General features: G+C 42.5%; 1 protein-coding gene across 1 annotated transcript in view; it reads left to right on the top strand.

Annotated features, from left to right (window-relative positions):
• LOC138249532 (interleukin-18 receptor 1-like) overlaps window positions 1-21,710 on the top strand; it is a 267,639-nt gene that overhangs the window by 42,939 nt on the left and 202,990 nt on the right. Inside the window, exon 2 of the mRNA XM_069203482.1 lies at window positions 19,628-19,805. Within this exon, the coding sequence (XP_069059583.1) occupies window positions 19,753-19,805 (53 nt within the window). The 5' untranslated portion in view covers window positions 19,628-19,752. The remainder of the gene's footprint in view (window positions 1-19,627; window positions 19,806-21,710) is intronic.

Below are 21,710 nucleotides of genomic sequence, written 5' to 3'. Positions count from 1 at the left end.
AAGACAGGATGTGTTGGGGAGGCTTCCCTGGGTCTCACCTCATCTCTGCAACTCAGGCAGCTGCCTGTGGATGCACGGTGCAACCGAGCCTGATGGCTTTGGTGGAGTTGCGTCTCTCAGGCTACTTATGATGCAAATGAGGGGTGCTCAGATCCGGCCCCTTCACGTTGATGGGGTTGGAGGAGCTTTGCCTTGCTGAGTTCTAATGCAGCAGCAGCACTTGGAGGGAGAACAGAGACACTCATGGGGGGACACAAGACAGCTACAGTGGACCCACGCTGGTCCGATGTCAGGATCCTTGCTTGATAGCGCGGGGAGCCCAGTGGATGTACGGGCAATTCTCCTTTTGTGTCCTAGCGGTGTCAGTGGTGCCCATAGCGGGCCCATCTGGCAAAATACAGGCACCACCTTGGGGGCAAGGCGGGGTTGACGCAGAGTGTGTGCATCCTGCTGGCGAGTCGCAAGGTGCAGAGCCAGCAATGGGGCGTCAATGATGGGCGCAGACTCCACTATTTCCCCCAATTGGTGCTCAGTCCAAACCAGAGCATGGGATTGGATAACTCCTCAGGCCACATGCTGATTTCCCCAGGGAGCCAGGAATCAAGGATAGAGCTCACCACATGCAAGTCATGTTGACAGATGGAAACTGGAATGCTCCTGAGGCACTGTAGCAGAGGTGATAACTAAAGATGGGACCCCCACCACATGTTAAAGTCCTCAAGGTTCTCAAGTAAAGTCACAAAAATATAGCACCCTCCTAGTACTATAGTTGCCTGACCAGGGGCAGCAAATAAACATTGATCCCACGCTGGCCCCTGGGAGAACACTGGAGGGAACACAAGGCAGGCAGCCCTGTGCAAGGAGGCCAGCACAACAAGGCCCTTAATGACGGTTTCCTCCTTGCAGTCCAGCATTGCCTAAATAGTCCAGCATCAGAGAACAGGCTTGTAGCAGGGCACCAAGCAGAAAAGCAATAAAGTGAGTCCTTTATGCCAGCCAGCCTGCAGCAGGTAGCAGGACAGCTAGATGACTCCTTCTGACAGAGGATCACTCCCAGTTCCTAAAGTGCTCTCCAAATCAGAGGTCAAGCCCATTCTACTATACTCAAAACTGCCTTTGTTCGGGGGGACTTCAAAGAAGTCCTTTCATGTCAAGCACAGCACCCTTTCAAACCCGCCCTGTCTCCAGAAATCAGTAGGGGGTAATCAGTGCATTGTGTGAGGGCAGGACACAGCCTATCCACATGTAAGGTTTGAACGACCCTCTCTCTCCACAGCTCAGGAAGACTATCAGTATGCAGATGCCTCTTCCGTCATACCGGCCCCTCCTCTGTGATGACTGTCGGGTAAGTATGCACCGAGTGGAGCTGTCACTCTACCCCAGATGTGGATTGGAGTCAGGCTGCAAAAGCACCAGTGTTATTAGCACAGAGAAATGGCCACTTTCTAAAAGTATCTTTTCAACCATGGTAACAAAAAATCCACCTACACCTATAAGCAGGATTTCTCACTACCATTCCAAAAATCCTAAACATGGCTGCTCACACATGGTGGCGGTAGGGTGTGCTAAGGGGCGCACGAAAAGTGGTGCTGCACTGGGTACAGTGCCACCTTTCTTAAATCTGCCCCATAAATAGACTGTTTGTCACTACTAGGACGTTTAGTACATAAAGACATGTGGTGGCGGTATGGGGGGCGCTAACTGGTGCAAGAAAAGTGGTGCTGCACTCAGTGCAGCACCACTTTTCTTAAATCTGCCCCTAATTAGGCTGTTTTTCACTACTAGGACATGTAGTACATAAAGACATTTGTTCTACTTTTGCATGCACAGCACTGCCTCCTTTGGGCTATCTAGGGCCTACTTTAGGGGAGACATAGGTGTAGCAAAAAGAGAGATTAGGCCTTGGAAAGTAGTTTAACTTGTCAAGTGACTGTGGCAGTAAACTGCGCACACAGGTCCTATAGTGGCAGGAATGAGACAAGTTTGAAAGACTACTCCTGTGGGTAGCACAATCTGCACTGCAGGCCCACTGGCAGTATTTAATTTATAGGCCTTGGGTATACCTTATACCACTTTACAAGGGACTGACAGGTAAATTAAATAAGCCAGACAGGTGTAAACCAATTATGCCAAGATGTAGAGGAGGGAGCACATGCACTTTAACAATGGTAAAATGCACAGAGTCCTAATGTCAACAAAAATAGGGTCAGAAAAATAGGAGGAGAAAGGCAAAATGTTTGAGGATAACCCTGTAGAAAGAGTAATTGCTAACACTGATAGAGCCTTAACAGAATATAAACGTTTGTGGGCTCATGAACTGAGACTAAAAGAGCTGAAAATCAAGTCCACACAGGCGGATTCCTGCAGTAATGGTGGCAGCATGCATGCAGTACCTGAAGGAGATAAGAAGGTTCACATACCCAAGGAATTGATGCCCAGTTATGTGGTGGGAGATTACATTGATAAGTGGTGTTCTGCTTATGAAGTTGCACTGAAGGTACACACAGGGTCCCTGAAGAGAAATGGGGGGTGGATCTGTGGAAACACATGCCAACACTTGGATGGGACACATTACTATCATTAGAGATTAGGGACCAGACCACATATACTCCCAAGAAAAATATTTTGATTGCCAAATTTGGACTGGCCCATGACAATTATCACCAAAGATTCAGGGACAGTCAGCTCCCCAACCAATCCTGGGTAGATTTCATTGCTTACTCCAGTAAGGCACTGAATGGCTGTGTACGGGGCAGCAAAGTTAATGATTATGGCAGTGGGAAAGTGGGTGCACCCATTCTTCCTATGGTAGGAAGGGGCAGGTAGAGACATGGTTGAGGTGCTGTACCCAGGAGGACCTTGTGAAACAGATATACCACATATTGGGGCGGGTACAGCTTGGCAACTAATAGGACATGCACTTGGTGTGCCACCCCCTAAGATACCTTGTTAAACCTGTCCTAAGCCTATGCAAGAGTCCTGGAGCGGTGCTAATGCACCTGGGCTCAGGGTGGCAATCATGATGCGGAGGCCAACTCTGAGCTGCCTTATGCCTTCCCCGGAGGGCCCCAACAGTGGGCCTGGTGGTAGACAGAGGGCAGGGTGGAGACACAAAGGTGTACACTGTCCAGGTGGGGGAGAACCCCCACGTGGGTGCCCCCTACCTAAAGCGGGAGGTTGGGCACATCCATAAGGGTTTGGCCGGGCCTCAACTAGAGACCTTGGGCCATGGGGATTGTCCCTCTGTATGGGCAGGTGGAGAATCACGCGCATGTTCTCCCCTACAGGGGAGGTGGCATTGACCAATGTGTGTGGGTCTCTCCATGACGGGGCCCAGGATGTGCACAGAAGACATGGGGCCTTTAGAGGTACTGACTCTGGCATACAAGGCCAGTGGGTGCACACTTACCCAATGGGGGATTTCATGCATGACACACTTGGAACGGATTGCTAATAGGGGCACGCTTGTCAAGGGGCACCTGAATATGTAGTGAGCAAGGCCCATGGGGGCTCTCCATACCCATGTGCACATGGGAGCTGATATTTATGGGGAGCTTGGTATAGCTGTCCTCGAGGTGCCTAACTAAACCAGGGCGACATAAGCTTAAAGGACACTGCCACAACTTGCCAGTGGGTGCATACTTGCAACCGGGTGGTTTTCCTATACAGGTGATGAAGCTGGCATCACTTGCCAGGGAGTGCACATTTGTGTACATGTATTCTAAGGTAGGAACAGAGTCTGATAGAGCAGGCCAGTATTGGGGCACTTGCACCTTTGTGGTGGCTTTAACAAAAGCGTCTCACATGCCCAGCAGGCATGAATGTGCACCAGGGCATATGTTCCTGGGGTGTGCCGAACAGCCATGCGTGTTCGTACTAACTATGAGCACTGCTCTACCCATACGGTAACATGGGAGAATGAGTTTGTGGGAAAACAGGGCTGATTGCAGAGGCCCCCTAAATTTTTGCCCCCATTTTCCACTTTTTGCTGGTGTTTTCCTGACTCTGATGTTGCCCTGGGTACTACTAACCTGTCCCAGGGCCTGTGCTCTGTGTAAAATGGATATGCAAATTAGGCTAATTATAATTGGCTAAGTTAACCTACCTATAAGGCCCTAGTATATGGTAGGGCATGTAGGTTTAGGGACCACAGCATAGGTGGTGCACCCATAGGTGCACTGCTGAGGTGCCCAGTGTCATTTTAAAGGCAGGCCTGCCTTGCTGGCTGCTTTCAAATTAAAGTTATATGCAAATTCGACTTTGAAATTAAAAGTAGTTCCAAAGTCTTAAACTACCTTATTTTTACATATAAGTCACCCCTAAGGTGTGCCCTATGTGCCCCTAGGGCTGGGTGCCATGTAACTATAAGCAGGGACTTTATAAAAATAGTTTTATAAGCCCTGGTGAGGTAAAAACAGCCAAATTCGTTTTTCCCTCATTGTAGTAAATGGCCTTCATAGGCTAGAATTGGGAGACTTTATTTTAATTTTTAAAGTCTCCTTAAATGATGCATAACAAGAGTTTGGTATCAAATTAATTGTTGTAATAAATACCACAACTTCCAGTTGTTGGATTTAATATAACTTGTTCAGGTGAAGAGTTTTAAACTTTACCTGAAAAGTTGCCAATTTCAGCCCTGTATTGTTTTTGCTACTGTGCTCTGATTGGCCAGCCACTAGCAGCTTGGCCAAGCTGCCTTGATGAGGTGTGAAGTGGCCTGGCTTCACACAAAGGAATGTGCCTGTGGGAAGGAATCTCCCCTCAGCAGATGGTGAGGCAGGAAGGGGGAGGGCTGCCAAACTGGTCTTCAAAGGCAGAGAAGGACATTTGGAGCAACCAGCAACACCCCCACATCCTGCAATCCCAGACAACTAGGTGCCCCCTTGATTAGATTAGGAGAGGGCAGGAGAGGGGTGTGTTTATGATTTTTAGCCACACCAGTGGGTGGGCTCAGCCAGATGTAACCTCCAAAAATCAGATTCAGCCATGATGGATATTTGGAGAATGTTGTCTCCTGGGATTGATGTTTGCCACACTTCACAGGAAGTGGTCATCACAGGGGGAAGGACCCTGCACCTGATTGGAGAACCAGGACCTGCCTGCTTTTCACCCAGGAGCAAGGATAAAACTGGCAGACCTGCACCCACACCTCAGTTCCCTACCACATCCAACAAGGAAGAACAACAGAAGAAGAAGGACTGCCCTGCTGGACCCCTGGCCTGCACCTGGAACCTGCACTCAGAAGGACTGCACCAGCTGCACACTTGGGCTTCACCACAAGAAGGACTTTGCCTGGCTTCATCTGGTTCAAGGAGGGACTCCCTGTTTGCTACAGGTGAAAAATTGCTAACCAGAGTCCCCTGCACCAACTCCTGAAGAAAGCGACCAGCTGACCACTGTCCAGTGGCCAAAAAGGAGTTTGCGCCAGGTGCATTCTGGGAGTAGTAGTCCGCACCCCCCAAGGACCATCTCAGAACTTCTGGACCCATGGGGTGAGCTGTGGACCTCAAAAGAACCTTAAAAGGACATCTGGGAGAAGCCCCAGATGTTTGGAGAAGTTTAGAGAACTTTGAAAAAAAAGCTCCATAGAGGAACCGATCCGCCGCGGCAACTCTAGCCGGCTTGCCTCAACCGCGACCCGGCCTGATTTGCTGGCTCGTCTCGGTAAAGAAAACCTCCGAAAAAGAGACTAAGGGGGTTATTCCAACTTTGGAGGAAGTGGTAATCCGTCCCAAAAGTGACGGTAAAGTGACGGATATACCACCAGCCGTATTACGAGTCCATTATATCCTATGGAACTCATAATACGGCTGGTGGTAAATCCGTCACATTTGGGACGGATTACCACCTCCTTCAAAGTTGGAATAACCCCCATAGTCCGAAGGTAAAAAGTTGACCGGGACCACCCAGCCAGCGTATCCGAGGAGAGCTCCATGGACGTCAGATCAAGATCCAGGTTTACCCCGGTCGAAAGATTTTCACCTCGAAAAAACTACTAAGTCCGAAGGTAAAAATCTCCACCGAGGATTCCAGCATCGCGTATCCGTAGAAGAGCTCCAGGAGGTCGGATTGGACTGGCAGGTTCGTCCCGCTGAAGAAAATCTTCGAAAAAAAGACTAAGTGTGAAGGTAAACTTTTAACCGAGGCCTCCCGCGGCCTGTAGCCGAGCAGGGCTCCATCGCGGTCGGCCTTAAACTTTGACTTTGCCCCGGTCGAGGTGCAATCAGATGACCCGATTGGCGCTTTTTGTTTCTAGGCACTAAAAAAATAATAAGTGTTTACAAATTCATATCTCCGGTTCCCCTTATCCGATTTTATTCGTTTTGGTGTCATTTTAAAGATAAAAATATAATATATTTTTATAAATTGGTTTTGGATTTTTAAACTGTTTCCTGTGTTTTATTTAATTACTGTTTTGTGATATTTGAATGCTTTACACTCTGTCTCCTAAGTTAAGCCTTGACGCTCGTTGCCAAGCTACCAAGGGTTGAGCTGGGTTTAATTTACTGAGACCTAACTGGACCTTAGTGGAGGTTAGTGGCCTGTTGCTAAGTGTAGGTACCTACCTGCCCTTACCAATAGCCCATTTTCCAACAATATACATATATATGTACACTTTAAAAAATCTGAAAATAGCTAAATATTTTTTAAATAAATCAATAAATTACACTAAATATTCAAATAACATACACACATATATTTTTAAAAATCACAGCAATATGTAAGAAAAATAAAAATTGTAGATTAATATATTAATCAATGCAATATAATAAATATAAAAACATAAACATTTAAAAAAACAATATAAAAAATAAACAGAATTAAAATTAAACAACAATATAGAAGACAACATAAATCCACTCTAGACAACATTAGGGAAGCTGTTAGACTTCAAAGGTTTTAGATTTACTATTCCCACTCCAATCTAGTCAATAGTAGGGAAAGTTTTGGACTTCGGAGGGTTACATTTACTATTCCAACTCCAATCTACGCAAAAGTAGGAAAAGTGTTGAGATTAATAGGGGTTATATTTGCTACTCCAACAGGATTCTTGCCAACAGTGGAAAAAGGATTGGACTTTAAAGAGGTTATATTTACTATTGCCACTCCAATGAATGCAACACCAGGAAATGTGTTGGACTTCATAGATGTTATTTTCAATAATCCTGGTCTAGTCTAAACAACAGTAGGGTATGTGTTGAACTTTGAAGGGGTTAGATTTACTGTTCCCTCTTTAGTGTAAGCAACAGTAAGGAAAAGGTTGGACTTCGGAGGGGTTAGATTACTGTTCACATTCCAGTCTAAGCAACAGTAGGAAAAGTGTTGGAGTTTGGTGGTATAGAAAGTGTTGAACTTCTGAAGTATTACATATACCATTGAACTTTTAAATACTGAACAACAATAAATCATTAAATCATATTTGATAAAACATGCATACAGCATAAACTTAAAAATGCTTAAAATATACAAAAATAGTTTCAAATAATTAACCTCTTCAGCACGGGTGTCGGCACACTACCTCCCTGGTTCGGGTCATGACCAGTGGCCAACACAAGGGAGGGGGTTAAAAAATCCTCCGATGCGTCGCACCAGAGAATTTTTTTTAAATTAAAATAACAGGCCTAAACGGTGACAGGCCTTCCCAATGTTCCAGAAGGCCTCGTTTGAAAGGGGGGATTCTCCACTTTCAAACAAGGCCTTCCTGAATGGGTTTCAATCGAGGGCCAGGAAACCTCAATTAGGCGCCAGGGATTTCACTTGGGGAGAGTCGGGCCCCTCGGAAAATGGGCCAGCCACGCCCCCCCCCACAGTTGTATGGTTTCCCTGGGGACCACTATGGCCCCCAACGAAACCATACAGCTGTTAAAAAAATATATAGATCTATATAGGTATATATAGATCTATATATAGACATATCTCTGTAGATATATATATATATCTAAATACAGATATATCTATCCATAAAGATAGATATATCTATATATAGATATGTATATATTTATATATATATATATATATATATATATATATATATGTCTATAGATAGCGATCACTTTATCAACGTATGTGGGGTTTCCCTAGGGGCTGCGATCGGAAACCACACCCACATCTAAAAGTGATCTCTTTACATATATATATATATATATATATATATATATATATATATATATATATATATATATATTCACTACCAGTTCTCTTGCAGTTGCAGCTTGCGTCCTTAAAGCAATGCACATACTTCAACTGTCGCGTTTCAACTGTAGCTTTTAGGCAGCAATAAAAAATTAAAGTAACTCTTTTGATTATGTTTCTGCTAGAAAAGGATCTGACTTGTGTCTAGTGGCAGTTTCGATGCCATAAAGTAGCGCAGAAGGTTTAGATTCCTACTGCAAAGATCAAAACTGTATTATATGTGAATAGCTGAGTGGATTAGTAAAACCAGCCATTACCTGCGCTATAATACAAATGAAATGTGTGTGCGAGGTGGGCTATGGAGAGATGAAATACACTTTTGCGGGGTGGTAGTGAGGGAATCGGAGGAGGAGGTGATGGGAGTGCGAGAACCAATAATGATTCTTGGACTGGGTGCTAGAGCCGCTAAAGGCCTTGACGATTGGTATGTGACAAGGTGAAGTAATAGTGTGTCTTTTTTGTTTTTTTTGAGTGTCTTGAGAGAACATGTGTTTGAGGGAAGACGTGAAGGTAAGGTGACCTCTACTGTTGCAGGTATCACACACACCAGCAATTTTGTGACTGTCTACGTAGGCTAGTGTTTTAGAGCGATAGTTCAGCCAGTAGCAGAGATGGCATCTCATTGGATGACTGCTGCTCAAGCCCTAACTCGGGTTATAGAGGACAGCTCTGACGTAAGATCAGAGACTGAGACAGCAGCTACTGAGACAGCATCTGAGGGACAGGACAATGGTGCAGACTGTGGGAGTGATTTTTCAGTCGGAGGAGTCACATTCAATAACTCCTCTTCCAGTGATTACGAGGGAGGTGATGAGGACAGTCCTGCTTTCACTTCACAAGCACAGTCTGTGGAGCGGGACAATAGCGGGTTAGCCCAACCCAGAGAGCAAGTGCATGCGGTGGCAAGCACAGAGAGAGTGCTCTCTTGGCAGCACCCCATTTTAGTTCAGCCTCAAATTCCACCGTCCAAATCGTATTGTGAAGACATCAAAATTATCTATCACAAAACAACCTGGTTTTGTAAGGTATGCACCTGCGTTTTTGGTCATGCACTCGGCAGCCATATAGGGAAACCTACCAAACCCAGACATTCTGGAAACTAGACATCCGGGCGAGTCCACAGAGGTGTGACTTGTGTGGATTCCCCCAAGTTTTCTTATCCTGAATACCCTGCAAAGCTGAAATGTTGAATAAAAATTATATTTTTGTTGCATTTTTGTCACACAAACTACAGGAATATGCTGGGATCCACAACATTTATACCACACAGTGTTTCCCCACCTGTCCGGATAAAAACGCTACCCACCGGACTGCCTGTACCTAGTGCTTGTGTCAGGAATGGATCACCCCAGGGTCAACAGTTGCCCTCATGTAAGGACCAACATTGACCGTTGTGTGATCCATTCCTGACACGGGCACTAGGCCTACCCACACAAGTGAGGTACCATTTTTATCAGGAGACTTAAGGGAGTACTGGGTGGAAGGAAATGTGTGGCTCTTCTCAGAATCCAGAACTTTCTATCACGGAATGTGAGGAAAAAGTGGGGGTTTTCGCCCAATATTGAGGTTTGCAAAGGATTCTGGGTAACAGAACCTGGTGAGAGCGCCACAAGTTATCATATCCTGCGTTCCCCTAAGTGTCTAGTTTAAAAAAAAATGCACCGTTTTGGTAGGTTTTTCTAGGTACCAGCTGAGTTAGAGACCAAAATCCACAGCTACGCACTCTCCAAAAAAACACGTCAGTTTTCAATGTAAAAATGTGATGTGTCCATGTTGCATTTTGGGGCATTTACTGTCACGGGCACTGGGTCTACCAACACAAGTGAGGTACCATTTTTATCAGGAGACTTGTGGGAATGTTGGGTGGCAGAACATTTGTGGCTCCTCCAGATTCCAGAACTTTGCATCACCGAAATCTGAGGAAAAACATTTTTTTTGCCAAATTTTAAGGTTTACAAAGGATTCTGGGTAACAGAACCTGGTGGGAGCCCCACAAGTCACCCCATTCTGAATTCCCCTAGGTGTCTAGATTTTAAAAAATGTATAGGTTTTCTAGGTTTTCCTAGGTGCGGGCTGAGCTATATGCCAAAATCTACAGCTAGGCACTTTGCAAAAAACACGTCCGTTTTCATTGGAAAAATGTGATGTGTCCACAATGTATTTTGGGGCATTTCCTGTTGCGGGCACTAGGCTTACCCACACAATTGAGGTACTATTGTTATCGGGAGACTTGGGGGAATGCTAGGTGGAAGGACTTTTGTGGCTCCTCTCAGATTCCAGAACTTTGCAGCACCGAAATGTGAGGGAAAAGTGTTTTATTTGCCAAATTCTGAGGTTTGCAAAGGATTCTGGGTAACAGAACCTGGTGAGAGCCCCGCAAGTTACCCCATCCTATATTCCCCTAGGTGTCCAGTTTTTAAAAATGCACATGTTTGGTAGGTTTCCTAGGTGCCAGCTGAGCTAGAGGCCAAAGACCACAGCGAGGCACTTTCCAAAAACACGCAAAATTTCAATGTAAAAATGTGATGTGCCCATGTTGCTTTTCCTCACACAAGTGAGGTATCATTTTTATTGGGAGTCTTGGGGAAACACAGAATAGCAGAACAAGTGTTATTGCCCCTTGTGTTTCTCTACATTTTGTCCTTCCAAATGTAAGACAGTGTGTAAAAAAGAAAACTATTTGAGAAATGCCCTGTAATTCACATGCTAGTATGGGGACCCCGGAATTCAGAGATGTGCAAATAACCACTGCTTCTAAACACCTTATCTTGTGGCCATTTTGAAAATACAAAGGTTTCCTTGATGCCTATTTTTCAGTCTTTATATTTCACCAAATGAATTGGGTGCCCGGTATACAATGAAAACCCATTGCAAGGTGCAGCTCATTTATTGTCTCTGGATACCTGCGTTCTTGATGAACCTATAAGCCCTATATATCCACGCAACCTGAAGAGTCCAGCAGACATAAAGGTATATTGCTTTAAAAAATCTGCCATAGCTGGAAAAAGTTATAGAAGAAAACGTGGCCGGAAATGGCTCTTTTTTTACCTAAATTTCAATATATTTTGATTTTAGCTGTTACTTTCTGTAGAAAACCTTGTAGGGTCTACACAAATGACCCCTTGCTGAATTCATAATTTTGTCTACTGTTCAGAAATGTTTAGCTGTCCGGGATCCAGCATTGGTTTCATACCCATTTCTGTCACTAACTGGAAGGAGGCTGAAAGCACAAAAAATAGTAACAATGGGGTATGTCCAAGTAAAATGCCATAATTGTGTTGAAAATTGTAGTTATCTGATTCAAGTCTGCCTGTTCCTAAAAGGTGGGAAGATGGTGATTTTAGCACCACAAACCCTTTGTTGATGCCATTTTCAGGGAAAAAAACACATGCTTTCTTCTGCGGCCCTTTTTTCCCATTGTTCTGGAAAAAACAAAATTTTAGCTGTATTTTGGCTAATTTCTTGGCCTGATCCAGGGGAACGCACAAACTCTGGGTACCTATAAAATCTCTAGGATGTTGGGAAAAAAGGACACAAATTTGGCATGGATAGTTTATGTGGACAAAGTTATGAAGGCCTAAGCGTGCAATTACCCCAAATAGCCAAAAAAGGGCTTAGCACGGGGAGAGGGAAAGGCCCAGCATCTAAGGGGTTAAGTAAATTTAACTTTACTTCTCCCACAACCCAAAAAGCACAAACACCCAAACAATAAAAAATATAAAAATAATTAACATGAAGATATTACTTGAATGCAAGAAATAAAATAAAGAAATGCATTTTTCAAGTATTATTAAAACATGTAGCAATAAAGTAATAAATAGTTTAAATAAAACAAGTACATTACGTGATAAATGAACAATTACCAATATACATAATTATCGATTATATTATAATTAAGATTAACTGCTATGCAAAATATATAATTTCAATATCTTACATTATTCTCCTAGGAACCCAACCACACTCGACCAAAATATAATTAACAAAAGTATAAAAAGGTAAATAAGCATTATGATTTAAAAAATAAACATAAATAAATTAAAAAATAATTAAAAATAAGAAATTAAAAATATTAATCAATTAAAATATTTCATTTAAAGTGAACAATTATTTACATATAACTTAAATTAATTAAGATGTTTTTTACCCTTTCATCATGTTCCTGTGCAAACCCAACAAACCAATGATAAAAAAAGAATCATTAGCATTAGGTAAAAAATTAAAATATAAATTAAAATTTACAAATTAAACTTAAATAAGCAAAATAACAATGAAACAATTACCATATTGAATAATCAAATATGTATTTATTAAAAATAATCATTAATAAAATAAAATAGTTCTGATTTAATTAACTTTCCACCCTGTTCCCCTGCAAACCCAACAGCCGGCTACTATATTATGAATTCCTAATTATCTAGAATATTAAAATGACACATTTAATATTACAAACTAAATTAAAAAATAAACATAATTGTACTAACATGCAAAATGAATGTAACAACTAATATGTATTACATTGATAAAACAACCATTTTTATTACAACTATTAAAGTAAACGGTATTAAACGCAACATTGTCCTTAAAAAGGTGTCATATATTAAAACCCGATATTCTGTTCTAGGATATTCTGTACCACAACATTTTGGAATTCACAATATTTTAGACACAATATTCATATCACACAGTATTTAGAATCCAATATTTTTTTGCATTCCTCCATGTCAAAGGGGTTAGGGGAGCACCTGACAATTTTTTCCATTTGTCTATAAAAGTAATACTAATTGAATCTGTGTAAAGTGTAAAGTGAAGATTGAGAACTCTCCTTTCCATGGGGACATTGCGCTATGTAAATGTGTGTACAGGTAGGATATACATACAAAGAGCTTCTGTTGAGACGTTCAACTCAGGAATTGGTGCCTACTTTGCGTGTCCCACAATGTCACTTTGGGCATGGGTGTGGAGAAGCCCAGGCACCATACCAAGCACCCATTTGAAGGAAAGCCTGGCCTTCCTACAGTAAAATAGAAATTCTAATGTTGTACATCTGTACTCTAAAGTGAGTAGTCTTTTCTTCTTTTCAACAAGTGAAATTATTACCAATCCACATTGTTGTTTTAGCTGTCCCTTCTGTTAATAAATGGCACTAGCGCACTAATAGTCACTATTGTCACTATTCACCAGTAGTGTGCTGTTATTGTGGAGCACTTTTGTCATGTATGTTTGTTTGTATACCACTGATAGATATGCAAAATCCGTATTTATATACAAATGTGTAGACCAAATTATGGTGGCAGGGAAGCATAGGTTCATAACTTCCTCAGAGGGAATCACTGTTGGTTTATATGACTAAACACAGTGCATGCCAGGAATACAGTGTTGTCTCATAATATTATGTTACTGTAAAATACAGATCAGTGGTTTGATTTCACACCATCTTTTACTGTTATGCTCTCTCCGGGTCAGGAGCTGTTAACCAATTTTGTTCGTCAGACGGCCAGGAGACCTCCGACACTAGTGTGCTCATGTGTGTCACACAGCTTCTGGCCATCCGCACACATAGTACTTGAAATATCTCTGGTGCAGGCACCAGAGGGGTTTCTTTTACAAAGAAACAGCCTTAGGAGCTGGGGGAGAGCTTCCTCAATTCCTGATGCTGTTTCTTTGTTTTCATTGAACAGACAAACAGTGCGTGCTGCTGGCTGAATTCATTTAAATGAAAATGAAATGATCCGATCGGCTTCATATGGTACCCTTCCCTAGCGGATCCCTGCTTGGGGATTATTGCAGCAGGGTGAACCCCAGGCAGGGATCTTCTCCACTAGACTTTTGCTCCCAGTATTTTTTGGGCTACTATTCTGTCTTTCTGCCTCACCGGGGGGCAGATGGGGCAGTAGCCTGTGCTCTGCCCCCCAGATAGCAGAAAGCCCACTAGCACACCAGGGAATCTTTTTTATTATTAGTCTATTAGTGTTGGGGTGGGGTGGGTTATGATGGCCCTGTCAATGCCCCACCCCCAAAAAATGGGCACAGTCTTTCAGCCCTCCCCCCCCCAGGTGCGGCAGAAAGCCCACTAGCACCCCAGGGAGTATTTTTTTTATATGTGTAGGGCAGAGGGCTGGCCATGTTGGCCCTGTCAATGCACCCATCATAAAGAAAATGAGCACAGTCTTTCTGCCCACTTGGCACCAGGGATTTTTTTTAATTGGTGTAGGGTGAGGTTTGTCCAGTATGGGCATGGCAATGCCCCCGCCCTCAAATAACACATACACAGTGTTTCTGCTCCCATTGGAGGGCAGATGGACACAATAGCCCCCAATCTGCTCACCTGGAATGCAGAGCAATAGCCCCAGTTTGCCCCTCAGTGGGCAGAAAGCCTACTAGGCACCAGGGACTAATAGGGGTGGGGCTGGCCATTATGGGCATGGCAATGCGCCCCACCCCCAAAATGGGGCAAAGAAAAGGAGATTTGACTCTTTTGAGTGTTGATTTCGCATATGGGCCAGCAGAGCTTGGCTGACTTACAATATCTCCCCACTTGCAATGGTGAGCTGCTGCACTTTTTAGGCTTGGGTAGGCTACTACCTCGAAAGACCTACCAGACCCAGTCACTTCTGAAAAGTAGACGGGTGGGGAAGTCCAGAGTGGTGTGCTTCAAACGCTCCTCACACCATTTTCTTACCCACAATGTCCTGCAAAACTCCAATTTTGCCTGAAGTCATGCATTTTCCCTAAATTTCTGTGATGGAAACTTCTGGAATCAGCAAGGAATCCATAGAATTCCTACCACCAAGCATTGCCCCACCTGTGGCGATAAAAACTTTGCCCCACTTATGTGGCTGGGCCTAGTGCCAACGACAGGAAGTGATCCAAATGAGGTCAATAGGAGTCTCCAGGCAAGCGCTCTCATTCTCCTTGCTTTGATCTGTTCCTGACATAGCACTAGGCCCAGCCACGCAGATGGGACAGCATTTTCATTGGCACAGATGAGGAAGTGCTGGATGGAAGGAATTTTGTGGATTCCTGCAGATTCTGGAAGTTTCCATCACAGAAATAGAAGGAAAAAAGGTAATTTCAGGAAATGTTTGAGGTTTGCAGGGCATTGTGAGGAAGAAAACCTAATGGGATCCACACAAGTCACACTGTTCTAAATTCCCCTAGGTGTCTAGTTTAAAAAAATGTACAGGTTGGCTAGGTTCCCCAACATGCAGGCTGAACTAGGGTCCAAAACTTAGAGTTGAAATTGGAACTGAAGAGGGTCAGTTTTCAGTGGAAAAATGCGCTGCATGCATGTTGTGTTTTGGGCCATTTCCTGTCGCAGGCACTAAGTCTACCCACACAAGTGAGCTATCATCATTATTGGTAGGCATTGGGGGATGATGAATGGTAGGAAGTTTGTGGCTCCCCACAGTTTCAATAACGTTCCATCACAAAAATATTAGGGAAATGTGTTTTTTTCTCACACTTTGGGGTTTGCAAGGGATTCTGGGTATAAAAATATCGGAACAGCCACATAAGTCAGCTCAACCTGGCTACCTGTAAGTGTCTCGTATTGAAAAATGTACAAGTTGGCTATGTTTCCCTAGGTGCCGGGTGAGATAGGTTCCAAAATCTAGAGCTACTCATGTGGGAAAAAGAGGGCCAGATTTCAGTGGAAAAATGCGCTGCATACTTTTGTGTTTTGGGCCATTTCCTGCCCAGGGCACTAGGTCTTCCAACACAAGTAAGGTACCATTTTGATCGGGAGATGTGGGGGAATGCCGGGTGGAAGGACTTTTGTGGCTTCCCACAGTTTCCAAAACTTTCCATTACAAAAATATGAGGAAAATTATTTTTTTTCACAGTTTGAGGTGTGCAAGGAGTTCTGGGTAAAAACAAAATGTGGGGAGAACTATACAAGTCCGCTCACCCTGGATACCCATAGGTGTCTAGTTTTAAAACATGTGCAGGTTGGCTAGGTTTCCCTAGGTGCCATCTGAGCTGGGTTCCAAAATCCAGAGCTACCCACATCAGAAAAAGAGTTTCAGTTTTCGGTGGACGAATGTGCTGCATAAATGTTGTGTTTTAAGCCATTTCCTTTCATGGGCACTAGGTGTACCCACACAAGTGAGGCACCATTTTTATCGGGAGACCTGGGGAAATGCTGTGTGGAAGGAAGTTTGGGGCCCTCTGCAATTTCCAGAACTTTCCATCACAGACGCGTAAGGAAAATGTGTTTTTTAGAAACATTTTGAGGTTCGCAAGGAATTCTGGGTAACAGAAGCTGGTGAGAGTCAAACAAGTCAACCCATCCTGGATTCCCCTAGGTGTTTAGTTTTCAAACATGTACAGGTTTGCTACGTTTCGCTAAGTCCCATTTGAGCTATAGCACAAAATCCACATCTGGGCACATTTCTAAAAAAGGGTCAGTTTTTTAGATAAAAAATGTGCTGTGTCCATGTTGCATTTTGGGTCATTTCCTGTCGTGGGCACTAGGCCTACCCACACAAGTGAAGTACCATTTGTATTGGGAGGCTTAGGAAAACACAGAATAGTAAAAGAAGTGTTATTACCAATTGTCTTTGTCTGCATTTGCACCTCCTAAATGTAAGACAGTATGTAGAAAGATGTAATTTTGAGAAATGTCCTCTAATGCAGATGCTAATATGGGTATCCACTAATTCAGAGATGTGCAAATAACCACTGCTTCTAAACTTCATATCTTGTGCCCATTTAACAAATACATAGGCAGCAACCTTTTCCCATTTTTACCAAAAAAACAATATTTAGCTGTATTTTGACTAATTTCTCGGTCCCCTGTAAGGGAATCCTCAAACTCTGGAAACCCTTAGAACCTTAGGATGTTGGGAAAAAAAGGACACAAAATTGACGTGGATAGCTTATGTGGACATAAGGCGAACTACCCCAAATAGCCAAAAAAGGGCTCAGCACTTGGTGGTAAAAGTCCTAGTAGTGAAATGGTTAAGATAGTAAGCATCTGCACTAAATGAGTGCATTTGTTTTGTAATCAGAGTGCCTCGCCATTAGCCAAGTAGATAGAAGAAGGAAGTGGGTTCCCTGCTTTTGCTCTTCTTGAAACTCCAGTCTCTATACATTAACTTGATAAATGACAGCATTATTGCTCAGCTGAAGACAACATAACCCAGATACAAAAAGATGCAATTACTTCTCACTGTTACGAGCTTTGCTGTATGCAGCCTTTGTACTAAAACAGAGATATTCCTAATTAATGTATGTGCTCTAGATATGAGAATGTTGGGAAATCAAACATATTGATGGTGCAGAATAGGGCACAGGTAAATTATGACTGATTTTTTTAACAGGGAGCCTACTTGCAAACAAGCATTGGCAAAGCCAGGAGGTCTGGCCTTGGCAAGGTGATGAGATGATTTATTTCTTTATTATATTTTACTGGAAGAACATGCCCCAAAAAGAACAAAGCAAAGCATGTGACAATCTAAACAGTGCCACCAAGTGCTTGCTGATGTGTTTGTTTTAGAAGTGATTTTTTTTTAATATAGAAACCTTTTAGTTGTACTATGCATTTTGTTCTTATTGTTATTGTTATTATTATTATTATTATTATTATTATTATTATTATTACTATGATAGGCATATATCACTCTCTAACCTAACTCTTAAATCACTAGCAGCTACAATGCCACTTACATGAATGAACAAATGAACTCCCAATTGTACAACCATTCCTAGTACTAAACTTCAATAAAAAGGAAGACCTCCAGGTTTATATTTTAACCTTTGTCAATTCTTTCAGCAGGTCATTCTACAGCTTAGCAGCCAGTAGAGAGAAGGAGTGGCCGCCCATCCTAGCCTTTTTAACTTTGGGGATGCAGAGAAATCTCTGGTTTGATGAGTGAAGTTCTCTAATGGGAGTATATTCACTAATGACCCGATTTCAAGGCTGGCGGTCCTAGGAATGAAAGCCTCGCTATGGTGGTCAGACTGCTGTGGTGGTATGATCGCCACATTACAACCTTGGTGGGCGGACCTGCCAGGAGACTGCTGTTCCCTCAGGGAACATTGTTCCCAATGGGGTAATGGCGGTCAGGCTTGCAACCAGCCAAACCGGTTCTGAACTCAGAACCACCTGACTGATTACAAACCCTCTTTCCTCAAGCCTTTTCATCATGGACAGCCAATAAAAAGGCTGGCAGAAAGCTAGTGCCGGGGGGGGGGGGGCTGCTCAGCACCCTTGGAATGTGCACTGTCTGCTTTGCAAGGTTTCTCCACACCATGCCGGGGCTTCTCCAAGATATTTTGACCTTGTTGACTGTTGAGTCCACAAGTTTTAGGATTCTTGGGGTTCATGGATCTAAAGGGGGCTCTGAGCTTGCATTGCACATAGCAGATTCTGAGTCCACCAGCAAAATGCTTTCAAAAGTATCCACTGCTGTACCATCTCTCTTGCTCTGATGATGTGAGTCTAGTGAAGACGTTAAAGCTTCAGAGCTGTTGACAAAATTTAAGTGTATGACCTCCACCTTCTCATGTGAGTACTCAGAGAGACTGTCGCAAAGATAGTGCGATGCAATTATTTTTTTTGCAAGGCATCAGGAAATGCAAAGTAATGAACTAGCTTAAAAATCTCACTGGGTGCATTGCCAGTTTTAGCTATTTGTCTCGAGAAAGCCTCTACCTGGGCACTTTCATTCCTTTTATGAAAATCTATTTTATAGACTGTCTTTTCCTCTATGAGGCAGTTCTTCCTCCATTTTCTTTCCTAAACACTTAAATAAATTGCCCTCTAATTAAATACCCAAAAAAGAAGACAAAATCAACAACCTCTATTTTATGTTAGTATTGAAAAATATTTCAAATTAAAAAGCGCTCAGATTTCTCACTGGAGGGAAAGGTACTATTTTCTGGAGGCTGAGAGCAAAGTGCACATGCTTTATTCAGTGACTCAAATTTAAGAGAACCAAAGGGTAAGGTGGGCTGCCCCATGCTGTATGCTGTGGTGAGTGGAAGGATATTGTGAATGACAGTTTAACAGAGAAATGGATGAAGCCCACTGACTCAATGTCACTCTTGGCATATACATTATATATGAATGGTTTTGGGGGGAAAACAGTTTTCTGGTATTACAGCTAAATCTGTCTCAAAGCCGAGCCTAAAAACAACACAGTTTGAGTTTATTATTTGAAGTCAAATTAGGGTGAGAAATTAGTTGCAACAGGATTTTTTGTCCAAGAGAAAAAAACAATTTAAGCTAATGCTGTGTCAGTTGCAGAATCTGGTAAAAAAAACTTTTAACACTCACAATCATGTTTCTTTGTATACTTCCAAATAAGTGGTATCAGTTGACCAAAAAACTGTTTTCAGACCCTCATACATATTCTGCATAACGTTCTATGAACTTCCTGGACATCACAATTAAAGTAATAGTTTATTTACATGTTTATTTTTCTTCTAGGACTGCCATATACACTACAGTGCAAAGGATTTATTAGCCACGAAAACGATCACAGTGACGCTAATACACTTTACTGGATAAAAAAGAAAGCAGAGGACAGCTTAGGCTCTGCAGATTTTCTTACAATGTGTACAAATGAAACGTGGGAAGCACCGTGTGAAACTGAGACCAAATTTAAGTAAGCATAATATGATTCTCGTATGTGAAACGACAATTCATGTTCTGAAATATGCATGTGGATCCTTGTGATTATTGCAAGTCTTTGCACAAAATAGTTTTAAATGATATGCACACAATGTTTCTGGACTATATTCTCCACATTGTCTAGGATCCTAACAGACACTCACCTATCTTGCCTAATCCCTAAAAAAACAAAGGTTAAAGTGACGTCATAGATTGGTATAATAATGAGATCATACCTTATTGTAAAAAAGATCTAAAAAAACTCACTGAAAAAATCTAAAAATAAAGTGAGATACTTAAGTAGGGCAGTAAGATTTTAGCTTACATTGAAAAACCCTAGAAATTCTCTGAAAGACTAAGGTTGAAGTGGCTTTATAGTTAGGCATAGAAATGGTACAATCATTAAAGGGCATATTTACAAGGAATGAGGCATCACTGCGCTAAACCAGCGATGCATCAAAAATGTTTGCACTCCGTCAAGACAGGTTACGTCATTGATGCATTGTATTTACAATTTGGTGTGCCATGGCGTAAGATCCAAAAGATGCGTCAGAAAGTCTAACAAACCGGTGGAAAGGATGCTGCATTGCATCAGGGCCAAAAATGGTGCATTGCTGAAGTTGGGCTTAAGGCAATTACGACTTCAGCAATACGTCAAAAAACATGGGTGGTGCATCAGTTCTATGTGAGAACTAATGTAATAGAATGAAATGGAGGAAAAGTCACTTTGTACTTCATTACATTGGTTCTCTATGTAATGCTAACAAGTATGAAGTATTGCTAAGTGTCACATTATAATGGGCATAGTCTACTTGTGTGAATGTAGAGACCTAAGTGTGACATATTGAGTGACACAACTGTGAGTGGATACCAGTATATGTTGCCAATTTATGTGTTACTTACCTCATGTGTGTACTTACCTGTTGTACTTCAGAGTACGCTTAGCTGGACTTGGGAACCCATTCCTCTATTCATATCTGACAATCCTGTCCCCTACATGGAGTCCACTGAGTCAGATTGCATTGCTGTGCTGAATGTTAATATCTCAGGTGTCATGGTCCCAGGTTGATCAAGAGGTCCTACAACATGATTGTTACATGTGTAGCCCTACTACTAGTTGAGGGGATGTGATTTTATAACTTATTACAGTGTAAGTGACTTCAGCTAGTCAGATTCCCATTACACAGCCGCTGTGTCATTTCCTATTGCCGAGTTACAGAGGCATAGGAAATTTGGCAAATTTCAGGCTCAAGTCAATGCATTGTAAAAATTAATCGCTCATACAACTCATAAATATCACTGTACTAGTTGTAGGTGTGCACTTACGATGTAACGCCTACCCTGTATACATCATAAACTGCATGGCACAGCTGGTTCTAACTTAGGTAATTTTTGACGCAGGCCCACAAGAACTGATGCATGGGGCCTAATGTGTCGCTTTATAAATATGGAGAGAGGAATGTGCCACTGGAGCATAAACAAAAATGATGCATCCATGGTGCAATTTCCTTGTAAATATGCCCCCTAACCTTTAAAAATTAAAAATAACACTGAAGTTCACCAGTTATAATTTTTTGAGCTAACTACAAATTGTGTCCCTGCTACGTGCTGGTTATGACTTCACATATTACATCACTCATGAGATCACTGATGACATCTCAAATTACATTGGTAAAATCTTATTACCCTACCTAACTATAACATCACTTTGACTTTTGTTTTTTCAGTATGTTTCTAGGGATTTTTTTATCGTATTCACCCAACTCCCCTGCTGAGCACAGCTTTTGGTAGTATTCATTGGGGTGTTGCCGCAGGGCTTACCTCAGGACATACCCTGTTGTCAGCCCAAGTGGACAGCCAACCTCCCCATCGTGCATGGGCTTTAACTGTGGGTAGTGTG

Source organism: Pleurodeles waltl, chromosome 8 (genome assembly GCF_031143425.1).
Source record: "Pleurodeles waltl isolate 20211129_DDA chromosome 8, aPleWal1.hap1.20221129, whole genome shotgun sequence".
Lineage (NCBI taxonomy): Eukaryota > Metazoa > Chordata > Amphibia > Caudata > Salamandridae > Pleurodeles > Pleurodeles waltl.
The sequence above is the reverse complement of the archived record's forward strand: the minus strand, read 5'-3'. Positions and strand labels throughout refer to the sequence as shown.